This window comes from Oryctolagus cuniculus, chromosome 6 (genome assembly GCF_051225735.1).
Source record: "Oryctolagus cuniculus isolate XC-2025 breed Fujian yellow rabbit chromosome 6, ASM5122573v1, whole genome shotgun sequence".
NCBI lineage: Eukaryota > Metazoa > Chordata > Mammalia > Lagomorpha > Leporidae > Oryctolagus > Oryctolagus cuniculus.
The window spans coordinates 98084005-98097746 of NC_142872.1; the positions used below are offsets into that span (position 1 = coordinate 98084005).

The 13742-nt window shown below is 48.1% G+C and overlaps 1 protein-coding gene and 1 long non-coding RNA gene across 4 annotated transcripts in view; one reads left to right on the plus strand and one right to left on the minus strand.

Annotated features, from left to right (window-relative positions):
* Positions 1–272: 272 nt before the first annotated feature.
* MSC (musculin) lies at positions 273–3082 on the minus strand. The gene is made up of 2 exons (XM_002710631.6): positions 2270–3082; positions 273–1403 (listed from the first exon to the last, which is right to left on the minus strand). The coding sequence occupies exons 1-2, from the start codon at positions 2783–2785 to the stop codon at positions 1317–1319; spliced, it is 603 nt and encodes a 200-aa protein (XP_002710677.1). The 5' UTR covers positions 2786–3082; the 3' UTR covers positions 273–1316.
* Positions 2468–13742, plus strand: part of LOC138849922 (uncharacterized) — a 277914-nt gene continuing 266639 nt past the window's right edge. For all 3 annotated transcript variants that reach the window (XR_016235738.1, XR_016235737.1, XR_016235736.1), the window contains exons 1-2: positions 2468–2918; positions 3615–3673. This is a non-coding gene — a long non-coding RNA (uncharacterized LOC138849922). The remainder of the gene's footprint in view (positions 2919–3614; positions 3674–13742) is intronic.

Here is a 13742-nt window from a genome sequence, read left to right on the forward strand (position 1 = left end):
AGACTTTGGGGGCCCTACATGGGGCCCCCAGCTCTTGCCTTCCCGGAACCTCTTCCTCCCGAAGAATCAGACTCTCGGAGATAAACAAGGAGGACGGGGACGTCTAGAAATGCAGTGATCCGATCCAAATGTGAGCGCCGCCATTCCACCCGCAAAGAGCCACAGCCTTGTCCAGAGTTGGAGCTCAGCACTTTAAAGGGAAATCCCAGAGCCAAACCCTTTTCTGTTAAAAGGTGCCGCATCCACCCCGTGCCACACAGTTTACACACTCGTTTTATTATTCATAAAAAAATAAATTTATTTACATATGTTAATTATCATGGGAGCGGGGCCTCTCGAGAGTGTCGCGCTCCTCCTAAGCAGGGTCATCAGGTATCCGATGGCGCCGGCGACCCACCCGCCGCACGGGGAAGAACTTGGGCGCCGGGAGACAGGGCTGGGAGAGGCCTGTTGGGAAGTCTGGAGGAGGAGGAGGTGGGGAGCCTGCAGGCGGGCGCCGGAACCCGGAGGAGGGAAAGAGAGAGACAGGGCCAAAGGAGCCAAGTTGGTGCTGTGCGGCGTGGGGAGGCTCCGGAGAGGGCGGCAAGGGGGTGCGCAGCCTGATTCGAAAGAGACGAAAGAGACGGGAGCTTGGGCCGGAGATCTGGGCCTGGGCTGGGTAGTAGGGAGCCGGGCCCCGGCGCGGAGGCTGACTGGCCCGGGACACGCGGGCAGAACCGGCCTCAGACGGTATCCGAAGTCAGTTTTAGCCGCGTCCCGCGTGAGGCAGACATCCTCCCGCCAGCTAGGAGGGCGCTGCCCGGTGGGCTACAAAGCCGGCGTCTGTGCGCCAAGAGCCTCTTTCTTCAAAGTAACGCACACCTCGACGTGGACCTCAGGCCCCCTGTCTTTAAAGCGCGGTCTAACCACACCGTCCGCGGGAGAAATGGGCTGTGCACAGTCCGGCCGCTACGGGTACTGTCCCTCTGGCTCGGCCGGGAGCCTAACCCTCGTTGGCGTGGCGCTGCGTTCCCAGGGCTGCGGGGCTTAGTCTACAGAGCGAAAGCCCCAGGCTGAACGTGGGTCCGCGCTGTCCACAGGAAAAGAGCTCTTTCTGCAGAGGCAAAGCGTCGTGGCGCAGCTCCTGCGCTCTGCGAGGACGGCCAAGCCCGCCCTGCTTCGTGTTCGCAGTTCCGGGCAACCCAGGAGGGCCAAGGAGAATCCGAAGGCATCCTGTGTCTGCCCTGTGGGGTGCTCTCCCTCTCGGCCTTCCCTCCATGGCCTCCGCAAGCAACATGTTTAACAAATAATCCCAGTAAGTGAGTTCGAGCACGGTTCTAAGCGGTGGTTCCACAGAGTCTGTTGGCTGCGGAAACTTCTTTGGTGTCAGGGTCCGGTCGTCCAGAGACCACGAATGGCCATGTCTGTGTGTGCAAACAGAAAGAGCTGTCAGATAGGAGAGGAGAAACCCTGTCTCAAACCGAAACCGCTCTCCTAAGTGAACCCCAGATATCCCTGGCTTTGAGTAACTCGGATTTTATCAGCCTTCTGAGAACTTGCGTGCCTTATCTCTAAACAAGGGTTTTAATTGTACTGCATGTTGATTATGCCAATCGGTTCATGCATCCTCCTGGACTTTGCCCGCACGATGATTCGGTGAAACTTGTATGCGTTGGGGATTTCGTTTAATTTGCTTCTCCCAACACACACGCAGGCGCGCACACAATTTCCAAGTAAGAATCCGGGCTTCCATAAGCGTGGATGTGATCTTTCCCAAGCCAGAAGAGTTGGCAGGCTAGAGAGGGACTTTCCAAACAAATCCCGTCTGGGGAAATCCTGCTATCCTACAGCAGTTTAAACACTCAAAGCTCGGCCTTCCCTCCCCCTTTGCCGAAAGCACAGGGCTTGCTGATGCAAACCGGCCAGAGTCAAGGCTGGAAAAGCTGAGGGAGCCTTGCCATGCAGTCTGCAACGGGATAGTGGACGGAGTTGGAACCAAGATTTACCCCGGAAGTAGGATATCAGCCAGTGGCTGTCCCTGGGCGAAGCTCCAGGTGCAAACATCAGAATGATGCAAACCCAGAAAAATGGACAATTCTCCTCCAGGAAATGGCTGGGCCCTTTCTTGATTTAGGGGACACTAACTGGGCCTCCTCACCTCCCGTTCCAAACCAACCTCTGCCCCCCCATCGCCTTTTCGGGTTCCTCCCAACCCACGGAGCCTGCCCGGCGCCAGGGAGTGCGTGGGGCATCTGGTGGGCTGGCCCCGGCTCGCACGCGGCGCCCCTACCAGGTTCACCGGGTGCACGTAGCCATTCTCGTAGCGGTCCTCTTGCAGCAGCTGCCGCAGGTGCGCGATGTAACTGGAAGCCAGCCGCAGCGTGTCCAGCTTGGAGAGCTTGGTGTCCGGGGGCACCCAGGGCAGGCTGGTCTTGAGCCTGGAGAAGGCTTTGCTCAGCACGCGCATCCGGGCGCGCTCGCGGGCGTTGGCCGCGTTCCGCTGCGACTGCTTGCACTCGGCTGCCGAGCCTTTGGGCGGGAGGGGCTTCTTGCCGCCGCCGCCCCCGGCACCTCCACCTGCGCCGCTTCCCGCAGCCGCACGAGGCCGCTTCCTTTTGCAGCCTCCGGTGCCGCGCTCCTCCTCACCATCGGGGTCCTCTTCTTCCGCAGACGAGTTGTCACTGGGCGAGGCGTAGCTGCGCTCGGCGCCGCGGAGGGGCGGCCTCTTGGAGGCGGGAACCGGGTACCCCCGCTTCAGCCCCCGCAGCTCCATCTCCTCGGGGTCGCTCACCGAGCCCGTGGACATCGTGTGGTGCCCCGCGCCCACGCGCGCCCGCCTTCCTCCCTCAGGGCCAGTCTCCTGGTCTCCGCCTTCCGCTCCCCGGCGGAGGCGGGGACCAGAGCGAGCTTGGAGGAGGACTGGAGACCTGGGCCCTGAGGTGCGTGGGCGCGGAGAGCAAGGTGGGATGCGGGAGCAATCGCGCCCTGCCGCTGACCCAAGGAGGAAGGGCCAGAAGTTGGCTCCGGGTCCCGGGCTCTAGGAGCACCACCAGGAGCTGTGCCTTTTGACAGGACTATTTATCTGCACTCCTCGGAACGAACCACCCCGGGCAAAGAAAAGGGGGTTGCAGAGGGGGGCAAGAGGTGGGGCAGGGGCGTGGAAGGGGTGGGGACCGCTTTTCTGCGTGCAGAGGAGTGGTTGATGGGGGCGGGGGAAGGGGATATCTCTGCAGAGCTGAGATCTGGACACTGAGGCCGGATGGCCCCTGGGGGTGTCCCAAATAAGTGTGCTTTGGAGGAGTGGAGCGGGGCGGGATGGGGGTGGGGGTTTGTTCCTGCCTACAGTACCTCCAGGGGTGGCGAAGATAGCAGACACTTAGAGACACACGGGTCCTAACCACTGACTGACTGTTCAGTCTTTTCAGCAGAAAGGTTTTTCAAATTCATTCACCAGGAGCTGCATAGCTAAGGCTTGCCAGAGGGAATGCAGCAGGAGCCAACAACTCCAAGCCATGCACTTTACCTCTCGTTTTTCCTTCATCCTTCTTCAATATCCTTTCACGATTTGCCTACATTGGTTCCTTTCCTCTTCCAACAACATCTGTAACTTAAATGCTATTATCTTCACTTTGCAGATCTTGAAACTGAGCTGGGTAAATAGAGGTGAAGTAAAGGACCCCAGATCACCAGGTTGGTGAGTAGAAAAAAGCCTCAAAAACACTTGTCTAGAATCCCTGACCCATTGATGTCCCAGTTCCAAACTATGGAATGTGGTACCTGGTATTTTCCGCTGTCTTGAGGATTCCCTGTGTGATGCACTTTTAAAGACCATAATGCATATGATGGAGGGTCCTGCCCAAATGCATTGAATTACGGAGTGAAGAATCCATTACTGTTTTAGATTGTGTTTCCAACGGCAAGATTCTGGATGCAGAATGTTAAATCAGGACAGTGGTCAACGTAGAGAAAAACATGACAAAGCAGAACTCAGAATTCTCATATCCTATTCCAACCAAAAATGAAACACCCTGCCCCTATCCCCGAAGCAAACCCACAGGAGATTGAAGGGGCAGTGTAGCACATGGTTAGGGGCTGAGTACTCCGTTTTGGAAATGGGCACCAAGAAGGAGCCACCCGGTGCCTGCTGTGAACCATGCACTGGTCTCAGTGAGCATGAATGGGTCATGGAGTAACTGTCCCTGAGGTTGGGATAGGATCTACAGTGTTCTACAGTGAGATAACAGTCTTCACCATACTGCACAGTTGTTAAATCGTGCTTCCTCTGAACGTCCATAGGGTCCCGAGCTGAGCAGTGTGCAAAGGAATGGATGTGCAATCAGCCCAGGGCAGTGGGCTACAGCTGCTTGGCTCACCTCGCTCTGCCGTTCTTGCAGCAGAACAAATGCTGCCAGCTTTGCGCCTGAAGTGCTGCAACAGGTGGCTGGCTGGGGCTGACTTCATCACTCAGGCACCATTCCACCTTGGTCTCCCAGGCCATGCCTCTCTCCTGCGGGGTGTTTCACACAGCCCCTCCCACTCATCTCCCACTGGCAAAAGTTTTCTTCCCATTTTGTCATTGGTTGGAGATTGGACTCAATTCTGGGACAAACTGAGTAACAAGATCATTTATTCTCAGTTCTCTCTGGCCTGGGGAAACACAGGGAGTGTTAACTGAGCATGGAAATCTTTCTTGGAGAGCTTGAACTTGAACTTGACTGTAGGTGTGCCTGGCCAGCCAAAGCCAGGAAGGAGACAGGGGGTGGTTGTGGGGGGCAGTTCTCAGGGTAGCTCTCTGGTATTGCCTATTGATGACTCCAAGCTATCAGAATAAATACATAGTCTCACACATTAGGGGCAGGCATATAGGTTTTAAAAATCTGGATTGTTTATACAGGTGCAGAACAAAGTCTTTCTTAGAAAAGATTAATGGTGGGGAGAGCGCTAGATTTCTCTAAACAGTCGCAAAAACTGTACCCAGCCTCAATGGGAAGGGGGTCATGGCCAGTTTCTTTTTCTTGAAGAAACTGGCTGACCCCAGCCATTTGGGCTTATTTTTCACAGTGCATGCCCTCCCTCCTCCTTCTTTCTCTTCCCCTCCCTTTCTCCTTCTTTCTCTTTTCTTCCCCCCACCCTCCTTCTATTCTGATTCAGGAAAGTCAGCTATTTTATTTTTTTCTCCATTGATCTTTTTCCTATTTTATCTATGATCTCTCTTTTTTTTTCAAATTGCAGACTTATAATGAAAATGAGGACATGTAACCTTTTAATATTAGGTTGTAACTGTGGTTCATTGTAACATTTAGTATCTAACATTTGTCACCAATTTACACTTTTAAAGCACTTTTACTTTCCCTTTCCCTTGAAAGATTACAGTGACGCCCTCCTAGTCCCACCAGCAGAACAGTGTAAGGAAAATTCTCTCTGTTGAAAGCCCTGTTTTGTTTTTTTTTTTCCCATTATTTGGAAAAATTGCCACACATTGCAAATGAATAATAGAGACTTTATTTTTGTGTTTGCAAAAACAAGCTGCCTGATTACTATCTGCCCATGCTTTACAAACTTTTAGAATTGTAACAGGTATTTTTGATTGTTTATTGGGTGCATTGATGATCTTGAAACTTTTCAAAAATATTCTTTGTAGATATTTGATGGGGGAACAGTTAAAGTTACAAACCCTAATACACGGAACAGCATTTCCTCCTCCTGCATTTTCTGCTTACTGGATGTGTGACTTTTGGCAATTGGCTTCTTTTGATCTTCAGTTTCCTGGTCTGTAAAATGAATTATGTTTTTGCGAGGAACAGGAAATATATACATACATACATATATGCATTTCCTAGGTCCTGGGAAATCAGTAAATGCTAGTTATGATTAAAACTATGAATTGTCTTGTGCATCATCATATAACCAGTATGTGGCAGGCCCTGAAACTAAACCAGGGTTGGGGTTGCAGTGTGTGTTCTGAGTTTTGGATGGCATTGGGGTATTTATTTGCTTTGATTACAGATGTCTAGGGTCTGAAATACACAGTCCCATAGGTCCTATGATGGACCTCACTAAGGGAAAAATGGGTGGGACTTTCTTAGGAACTCTCTTTTTTTGCCTCAAGTTCTTTCACCATAATGTCATAGCACTTGTCCAAGCTTACTTTCCCTAATGAAAAAAGGTAATAAAACACCTATGTCAGAGTTATTGAAAACCTTGAATTATAGTGTATGTAAAAGCATCATGCTCAGGTATAACACAGAAAGGTGCTAATATGGTAAAGCATTTTAAAATATAGACTTTAAAAAAAAAAGGTGGGGGGGGCAATGAAGTTGGACAGCAGTTACACACTGGGCACTCGACACAATGGTTAAGATTCCACCTGGGATGCTTACATCCCATTCCTGTGTGCCTGGGTTTGAGTTGCAGCTCTGCTCCAGATTCTAGCTTTCTGCTAATGTGCACTATGGGAGACAGCAAGTGGTGGCTCAAAGAGTGGGTCTCTGCCACTCACATGGCCCTTGCCCTGGATTAAATTAAAGATAACTTGCTTTGGTTTGGCCCAGCACTAGGTCTGCTGTTGCAGGCACTTGGGGAGTGAACTACTAGATGATTCTTTTTCTCTCTCTCTGTCTCTTCTTCATAGATAAGTAAAAACTTTAAGAGAGAGAGAGAGAGAGAGAGAGAGAGAGAGAGAGAATAGAAAAAGAGGCCATTCATTGTCATTTTCCCCTCTATTCTTTATTATATTACTGCATGAGAAATTCTAGAGTCAGGCAAGTAAGGTGGGCCTAGGGTTTATGGAGAACACAGGTTTTCTCTATGCTCTGTAAAGCCCTTCAAAATGCCCAACAAAATGTGTAGTAAGTGCTTAAGAAACAGCTGTTGTAGGAAAGTGTTTGAATGGATAGAGCTCTCTGTACCTGTCTCTGTGGTGGTATCACTCCCCACAGCAGCCTGATGACCTGCACTCTCTTATTGGCTGGAGAAACTGCCCATACCCTTTGGGCAATTGTCTGTGTTCTTGATCTAGAAAAACCAAGAATCGAGATCAGTCCTGGCCAATGTGGAAGCCAACTAGGACATGTGAGTGTCCTACTGCTAAGTGCTTGAAGTGTGACTAGACATGTACTGTAGTGTAAAATGCAGACCGGTATTTAAAATGTAGCATGTAGCATGAATAAAATTATAAAATATCCATTAATGTTAAATATTAATTATATGTCAAATGATGATTGCATTTTGGATATATTAAGTTGAATGCAATATTGTAATCAATTGCACCTTTTTCTTTTAATAGGTTACTAAAAATTTAGAATTATGCATGCATATCTCACTGTATTTCTGTTGGACTAGTCAGGGGGTAATCTCATGGAGTAGCATTGTAACCCTGCATTGAGTGTCTGCTGTGTGCTCTGCAAGGTGCTGGTGAAACCAGCTCGCATCTGCTAGGAGGGCACATCCTCACAGAAACGTGCATGATAGTACAAGAAACACGAGTAACAACACATTTGCTCCCACTTTCCCCTGTCATCTGGGCTGCATCCCACCACATGTACTCAATCTTTCATAATCCCACTTCCCCTAGAGCATGCAGAGAAATATTTCTAGTTGGTATTTCCATCACCTTTCCTCACAGAAACCACCTCGCACCCAGGCACAAGGCTGATTCTCCATGCTGGGTGGACCACCCTGAGACCAGGGCTTCCGTTGCTCAGTGCTTGGGTCTTTTCACAGCAGCCATAGGGTTAGACTGTGACTAGGCCAGGGAGAGGAAGGCTCTCGTTCATGGGTCATGTGGAATGTCAGTCACATAGCATGCACACCTGCTGGTCACAGGCAGAGCTTCTCATGTGTAAGGCACAGGGTCAGATCAAGATCTTCCTCCTTCATCTACATGAAGACCTGGGCCCTGTTCCTGGTCCATTGCTGCTTTTGTATTGGGGTCATCTACTATGTCACTAGTCTCTGGGTTAGAAAAGAAAGAGAACTTTTCACCCTCTCCCCAGCCATGAGGTAGGCACCAATCAGAATCCAGAGTCCTCTGTCATTCCCACACACCCAGTCCTCTGTAGGTGACTTATTCATCCAGAAGTTTGTGACAAGAATTTTGCACCCTTGTCCCCTTATCTTATGAGGTGTAACATGCAGTTAGGCTAGTGCCTGGACACATCGGCTTGGAGGAGGCTGGATGTAGAATAGCCTGGGTTAAGAATGAAGAGTGAGGAGCTGATGTCAAGGCATAGTGGGTAAAGCCACTGCCTGCAGTGCTGACATCCCATATGGGCACTGGTTCATATCCCAGCTGCTCCACTTCCAGTCTAGCTTCCTGCTAATGGCCTCAGAAAAGCAACAGAAGATGGCCCAAGTGTTTGGGCCCTTGCGCCCACATGGAACACTGGATGAGGCTTCTAGCTCCTGGCTCTTGGCTTCTGGGGAGTGAAACAGCAGTTGGAAAGACACATTCTCTCTTGTGCACCCCCCACATTCTTTTTCTCCCTGTCTCCCCCCACCCATAGCTCTGATGGGGAGGCAGCGTGTGTGTGTGTGGGGGGGGGGATGAAAAAATTGAGTACAGAACTGATTTTCTGTGCCCTTTTGCATAGAAGGAAAAAGTCCTCATTGATTGTCTTAACAACTGAAAGTGCAGGTGCTTTTAGGCAAAGACTCTTTTTAAAAATAGTAGCTTTAGATTTTAGGGAGTTCCAAATTCCAACTGTGTGGCTCCTGCAAAGGACTTTGAAGCTTAATTAGCGTATGAAAGAAGCCAGCTCTTAGGAGGAAGATGCCCTGTGGGGAAGGGCTCTGCAGGAGGCCAGCTTGCAGACCCCAGAACACAGCAGTGTTAGAGTCTGGGTTAGGGCTGTGGCTGATGGGTCTGAGAACAATCTTATTTTTAGGAATCCCTTGAGGCAACATTTCACTCTTAGGCAGAAGTTAAGAAAGTTGTGTTTCAAGGAATTTCCCCTTTTAAGTACTTTTGATTTCATTGGCAATACTTAGAAGTATGAAAATGTTCTGTCCCTGAAGCCTCTCAAAATTGTAGCTCACGGGGCTGGTGCTGTGGCATAGTGGGTAAAGCTGCCCTTGTGGCGTCAGCATCCTTTGTGGGTGCCAGTTCAAGTCCCGGCCACTCCACTTCTGATCCAGCTCTCTGTTATGGCCTGGGAAAGCGGTAGAAGATGGCCCAAGTCCTTTGTCCCCTGTACCTACATAGGAGACCTGGGAAAAGCTCCAGGCTCCTGGTTTCAGATTGGCCCAGCTTCAGCCATTTGGGGAGTGAACCAGCAGATGGAAGACTGTCTCTCTCTTTCCCCCTGTTTCTCTCTCTCTTTCCTTCTCTGTAACTCTGCCTTTCAAATAAATAAATAAATCTTAAAAAAAAAAATTGTAGCACACAATGCTAGCCTCCAGGGTGTGGTCCCAAACCTTGTTTGATTTAGTTGGGGAACTAATCTAGGGGAGAAATACCATCCTACCCATGACACATATTGAAAATAGCTCCATCTGTAATTGCCATGAGAAGACCTCTGCATTTGTTGGACGAGAAATTCTTGGCCACTTGCCCACTCTTCTGGAGCTCATTCCTCCATGTTTTTCCCAGAAAGTGAAGGTCAAATAAGATTACCTGTGTGTGCAGATACTCCTGGAAACTAGAAGGCTTTTTTAAAATTTTATTTATTTGAAAGGCAGAGTTACAGAGAGGGAGGGAGGGAGGGAGGGAGAGAGAGAGAGAGAGAGAGAGAACTTTCTACCTGCTGGTTCACTCTCCAAATGGCCACAACAGCCAGAGCTGAGCCAATCCAAAGCCAAGATCCAGGTCTCCCATGTGGGTGCAGGGGCCCAGGGACGTGGGCCATTTTCCGCTGCTTTCCCAGGTTCATTAGCCGAGAGCTGGATCAGATGGGATGCTGGCACTGCAGGCGGTGGCTTTAACCCACCGCACCACAGTGCTGGCCCCAAAGCTAGAGCTTTGTAGAAGGTCAGTATTATATTATTGTGCTCATTATTTCTCATATAGGCTTCTCTCTCTCTCTCTTTTTTTCCAAAGACATATTTTATTTGAAAGGTTGGGGCAGGGGAGAGAGATGAGAGGAGAAGGGAAGGGAAGGAGGGGAGGGGAGGGGAAGGGAAGGGAGAAGAGGGAAAAGAGAAGAAAGGAGGGGAGGGGAGGGGAGGGAGGAAGGAAAAGGGAGGAGATCTTATCTTTCTTCTTCTGGTTCACTCTCAAAATTATCACAAGAGCTGGGTCTGTGCCCTGCTGGAATCAGAAGCCAGGAACTCCATCCAGATCTTCCATGCCTGTGGCAAAAGTCCAACTTCTAATGCTTTCTCAGGCACATTAGCTGGAAGCTGGATCAAAAGCTGATACGTTGGGACTGGTACTGACACTCCCATATGGGATGTGGGCATCAGTCACAAGGGGAGGCTTAACCTGCTGCACCACAATGCTGGCCCCTGGAGTCTTATTCTATCCCTACCATCTATCCCAATATTGGATCCTGGTCAGAATATTCCCACTTTAGCTGCCCTCTCACCCCCATCCCTACCCTCACTCCATATCCTATTCCCTGTAAGACATCAAGTAAAACTTCATTGGCTCCTGGCACCAGAAGGAAGCGCTCATGTAATAGACACTTTGTGGTGTCAGAGAACAGGGATTCCGTGCTCTTCCTCAATCAGTGCCTTGACCAACTCTTCTGAAAAAGAGGAACTTAACTTCATTTACATGTGAACTTTGTTCCTCTAACTCCAACTCTCTCTGACCTCTGATTCTAAAATGAGCTCTAACAGATGACCATAAAGGGAGGTATTTTGGGAAATGTGCTCATTTTTTCTTGATGAGATACCCCTTCTTTGGCTTATTTGTGCCCAAATAGCAGGAAAAAAAAACAAAGACAATCCTGCTATGTTCTTCAGGTTTTAGTTGCAAAGGAGAACTCTTTGAGGATGTTAGAAAAGAACTAGACAAGGTATCTCTATGCCTTGTTTCATCACCCTGCCCCTATTCCTTCTTAGATTGCTACATTTACGCAACCTCCTTTAGGGGAGACAAGAAAGGAGTTAAAGTAAGTAAGAAAATGAAGACTAAACTATAAGTTCAAAGAAGGCAATGGAAGCTATTTTGTTCGAACAGCCAGTGAAAGACTACCTACATATTTTAGGACTGAAAACATTCACAAAAACATGAACGCAGTGCAGGCTGCACCCATTATTAATGGGAGACCCAGACTCAACCATTATTTGCCCTTTGTTTAACCAATTCAGTTTATTCCTATGTGCTTTTCTCACTGTTAGCACTCACAGGGACCCAATTACGTTTCTCATTAACCTGATGAGCTTCTGAAGACTGTTTTCTGTTTTCACATGTAGCTTCCATGTCTATCTACCAATCATGTACTGTGCTTGTTACAGTCCCCAGTAATTGTAAATGACCAAAGAGTTATATTTGTTATAAATGTCCCAAGAACACTCTTTCCTCCTTATAAAAATGAAATCAATCTTTAATACCATTTAAGCTATTCTGAATTTTCATAAAATTTCAGGGGATCACAGAGTAAGGAGAGAAAAGGGCCAAGTGTGGAGTTCTTTAAAGTCCATACATTCAGTTGGTGACTCAAGAAGGGGGATTCAGAGAAAGAAAGGCAGTAATCTGGGTGGTGAGCAGAAAACCAAGAGAGCAGTGTTCGTGAAAGCAAAGGGCACGTTTCAGGAAATAACGGGGACTTCCAGTTGAGGTGATATGGTAAAATCACATTTTAAGTTACTCCCATGTTTCAACCTCATTGCAACAAGAGCTACATTATAAAAATAGAAATCTAAAAAGACATAGCCATTTTCAAAAGCAAGGAAGATACCTCTGTGGAATAGGAAGTGAGTGCTGAGCAAGGCCGTAAACCCTGCCAGATTCTTTGAGTCTGCTCCATCAGAAGCACCCAGGAGGTGGGTCCCTTTGCAAATGAGGGAACAGAATAGATCTACATGTGAACAGAGAGTGACCTGTGCTGCAGGTTAAATTAGGATGCTGGAGCCAGGCAGGAAGCAAAAGGAAGTGGGCCCAGACCACCAGCATGCTGGGTCTGTGACTGTCAGTTTCTGTGGATTTTTCTCCCAATTGTAGGTCATGTTTTTCTGCTTCTTTGCATGCCTAGTAACTTTTGGTTGAATGCCAGACATTGTGAATTTTGCCTGTTGGATGCTGGGTAATTTTGTATTCCTATAAATATTATTGATCTTTGTTCTGGGATGCAGTTAAGTTACTTGGAAATAATATGATTTTGGATCTTCTATTATGCATAGAAGGAATCCGAGTAGCCCTCAGGCTAGGGCTATTCATTTGTAATATGGTGGCAGTGCTCTTCTGAGCACTCTCTGTGTTATTCCTACATCTGTGTGAGTACCTGGCATGGTTCCCTTTCATCCTTTTTGGTGATTTTTCCTTCAGATGTTATAGAAAACACCCAAAACTGGTGCGAAGAATTGCTATAGAATCCTTAAAACTGGATCCTCATTCCTGACACACAGCAAGACAGTTACTGTTCTTAGAGATTGAAATTGAGGCACATTCAGTTTGTGTGCAGTCCTTGGTTGCTCTATAGTGAGCATGAACCTCCTTCTACTGGGTGGTGATATTATATTCTTTGGGGAATTTTGGTGAAGGCAAAGCAGGCTGCAGTCTGTGTAGGAGCTACCTGCAGGTGGTAGTTACTTTTTGTTATCAGCATGGGGCTCCTGGAAAAGAAACCATTCAAGACAAAGGGAGATAAATTACCTCATGAGTCTTATGATCAGGGACTCTGTAGGTCTGGCTGCACCACTCCCTCAATTCAGTTAGCTGTTTTTAGTGACAGGTTGGTTTGGAACTGTAAAATGAGGACAAAGAAATTTTCAGCCTAGGTAGAAATGCTTGGAGACTGTGGGAGACAAGGGCCTGAAGCTATCTAGCACCTGCACTCCAGGCACTGTGTAGTGCTGGGTTTCCTCAGACACTGGTGCTGAGCAGCTGAATAAGACTGGAGGACCCTCTTGGGTTAACTCTTTGTGCATCCCTCTTCTCTCTGGGACCATGTTTTTTGAATTCCCGCTGCTTTGATTTCTCCAGTTCTTCAGCTCTCTGCTCAATTCAGAAAGTCTTTTTGGATCCTCCTGGACTCACCTTTTATGCTCTACAGATTGGAAACTGTTACAGCAAGAGCTGGGATAGTTGTAGGGCTCACCTGTTTGTTTTTGCCATCTCTTAGTGTTCACTGTCTGTCATTATCTCATATCCAGTGTTTTAAGAACTTTTGTTTCACATGTTTTGTCTTGGCCTTCGATGGTGGTTTTTGAGATGGCACCCTGATAGAAAATTTTATTTTATTTTATTGATTTTTTAAGAGAGAGCTTCTTCTGCTTATATTCTGAGGGGAAGATTCTGTAGAGGAGGAAGAGATTAAAGGCCTTGACATGTGGGGAGAAGAAAGGACTTGCAATGGGTCAAAATGCCACCAACAGTAGAAAGAGAAGAGAACGAGGAGATAGCCTTGTTTGTCTGAAACAAAAGGAAAATAATGTAGGATGCCACTGCAAATGACTAAGATTTGTAATGAGACGTTAAAGAAGGAGGCCCTCGATGTTCTGTTTTTTTCATTAGAGTAAGAATTCAGTGACTAGAACATGTAGTTATAACATGAGCTCTGAGACTCAACAGAAATGGGAAATGTGGGAGAGTAACCCATCTGGAGAGTACAAAACGGTTCTACCTATGGGCAGGGGAAAGCATTTCAAAGCAGGATGCA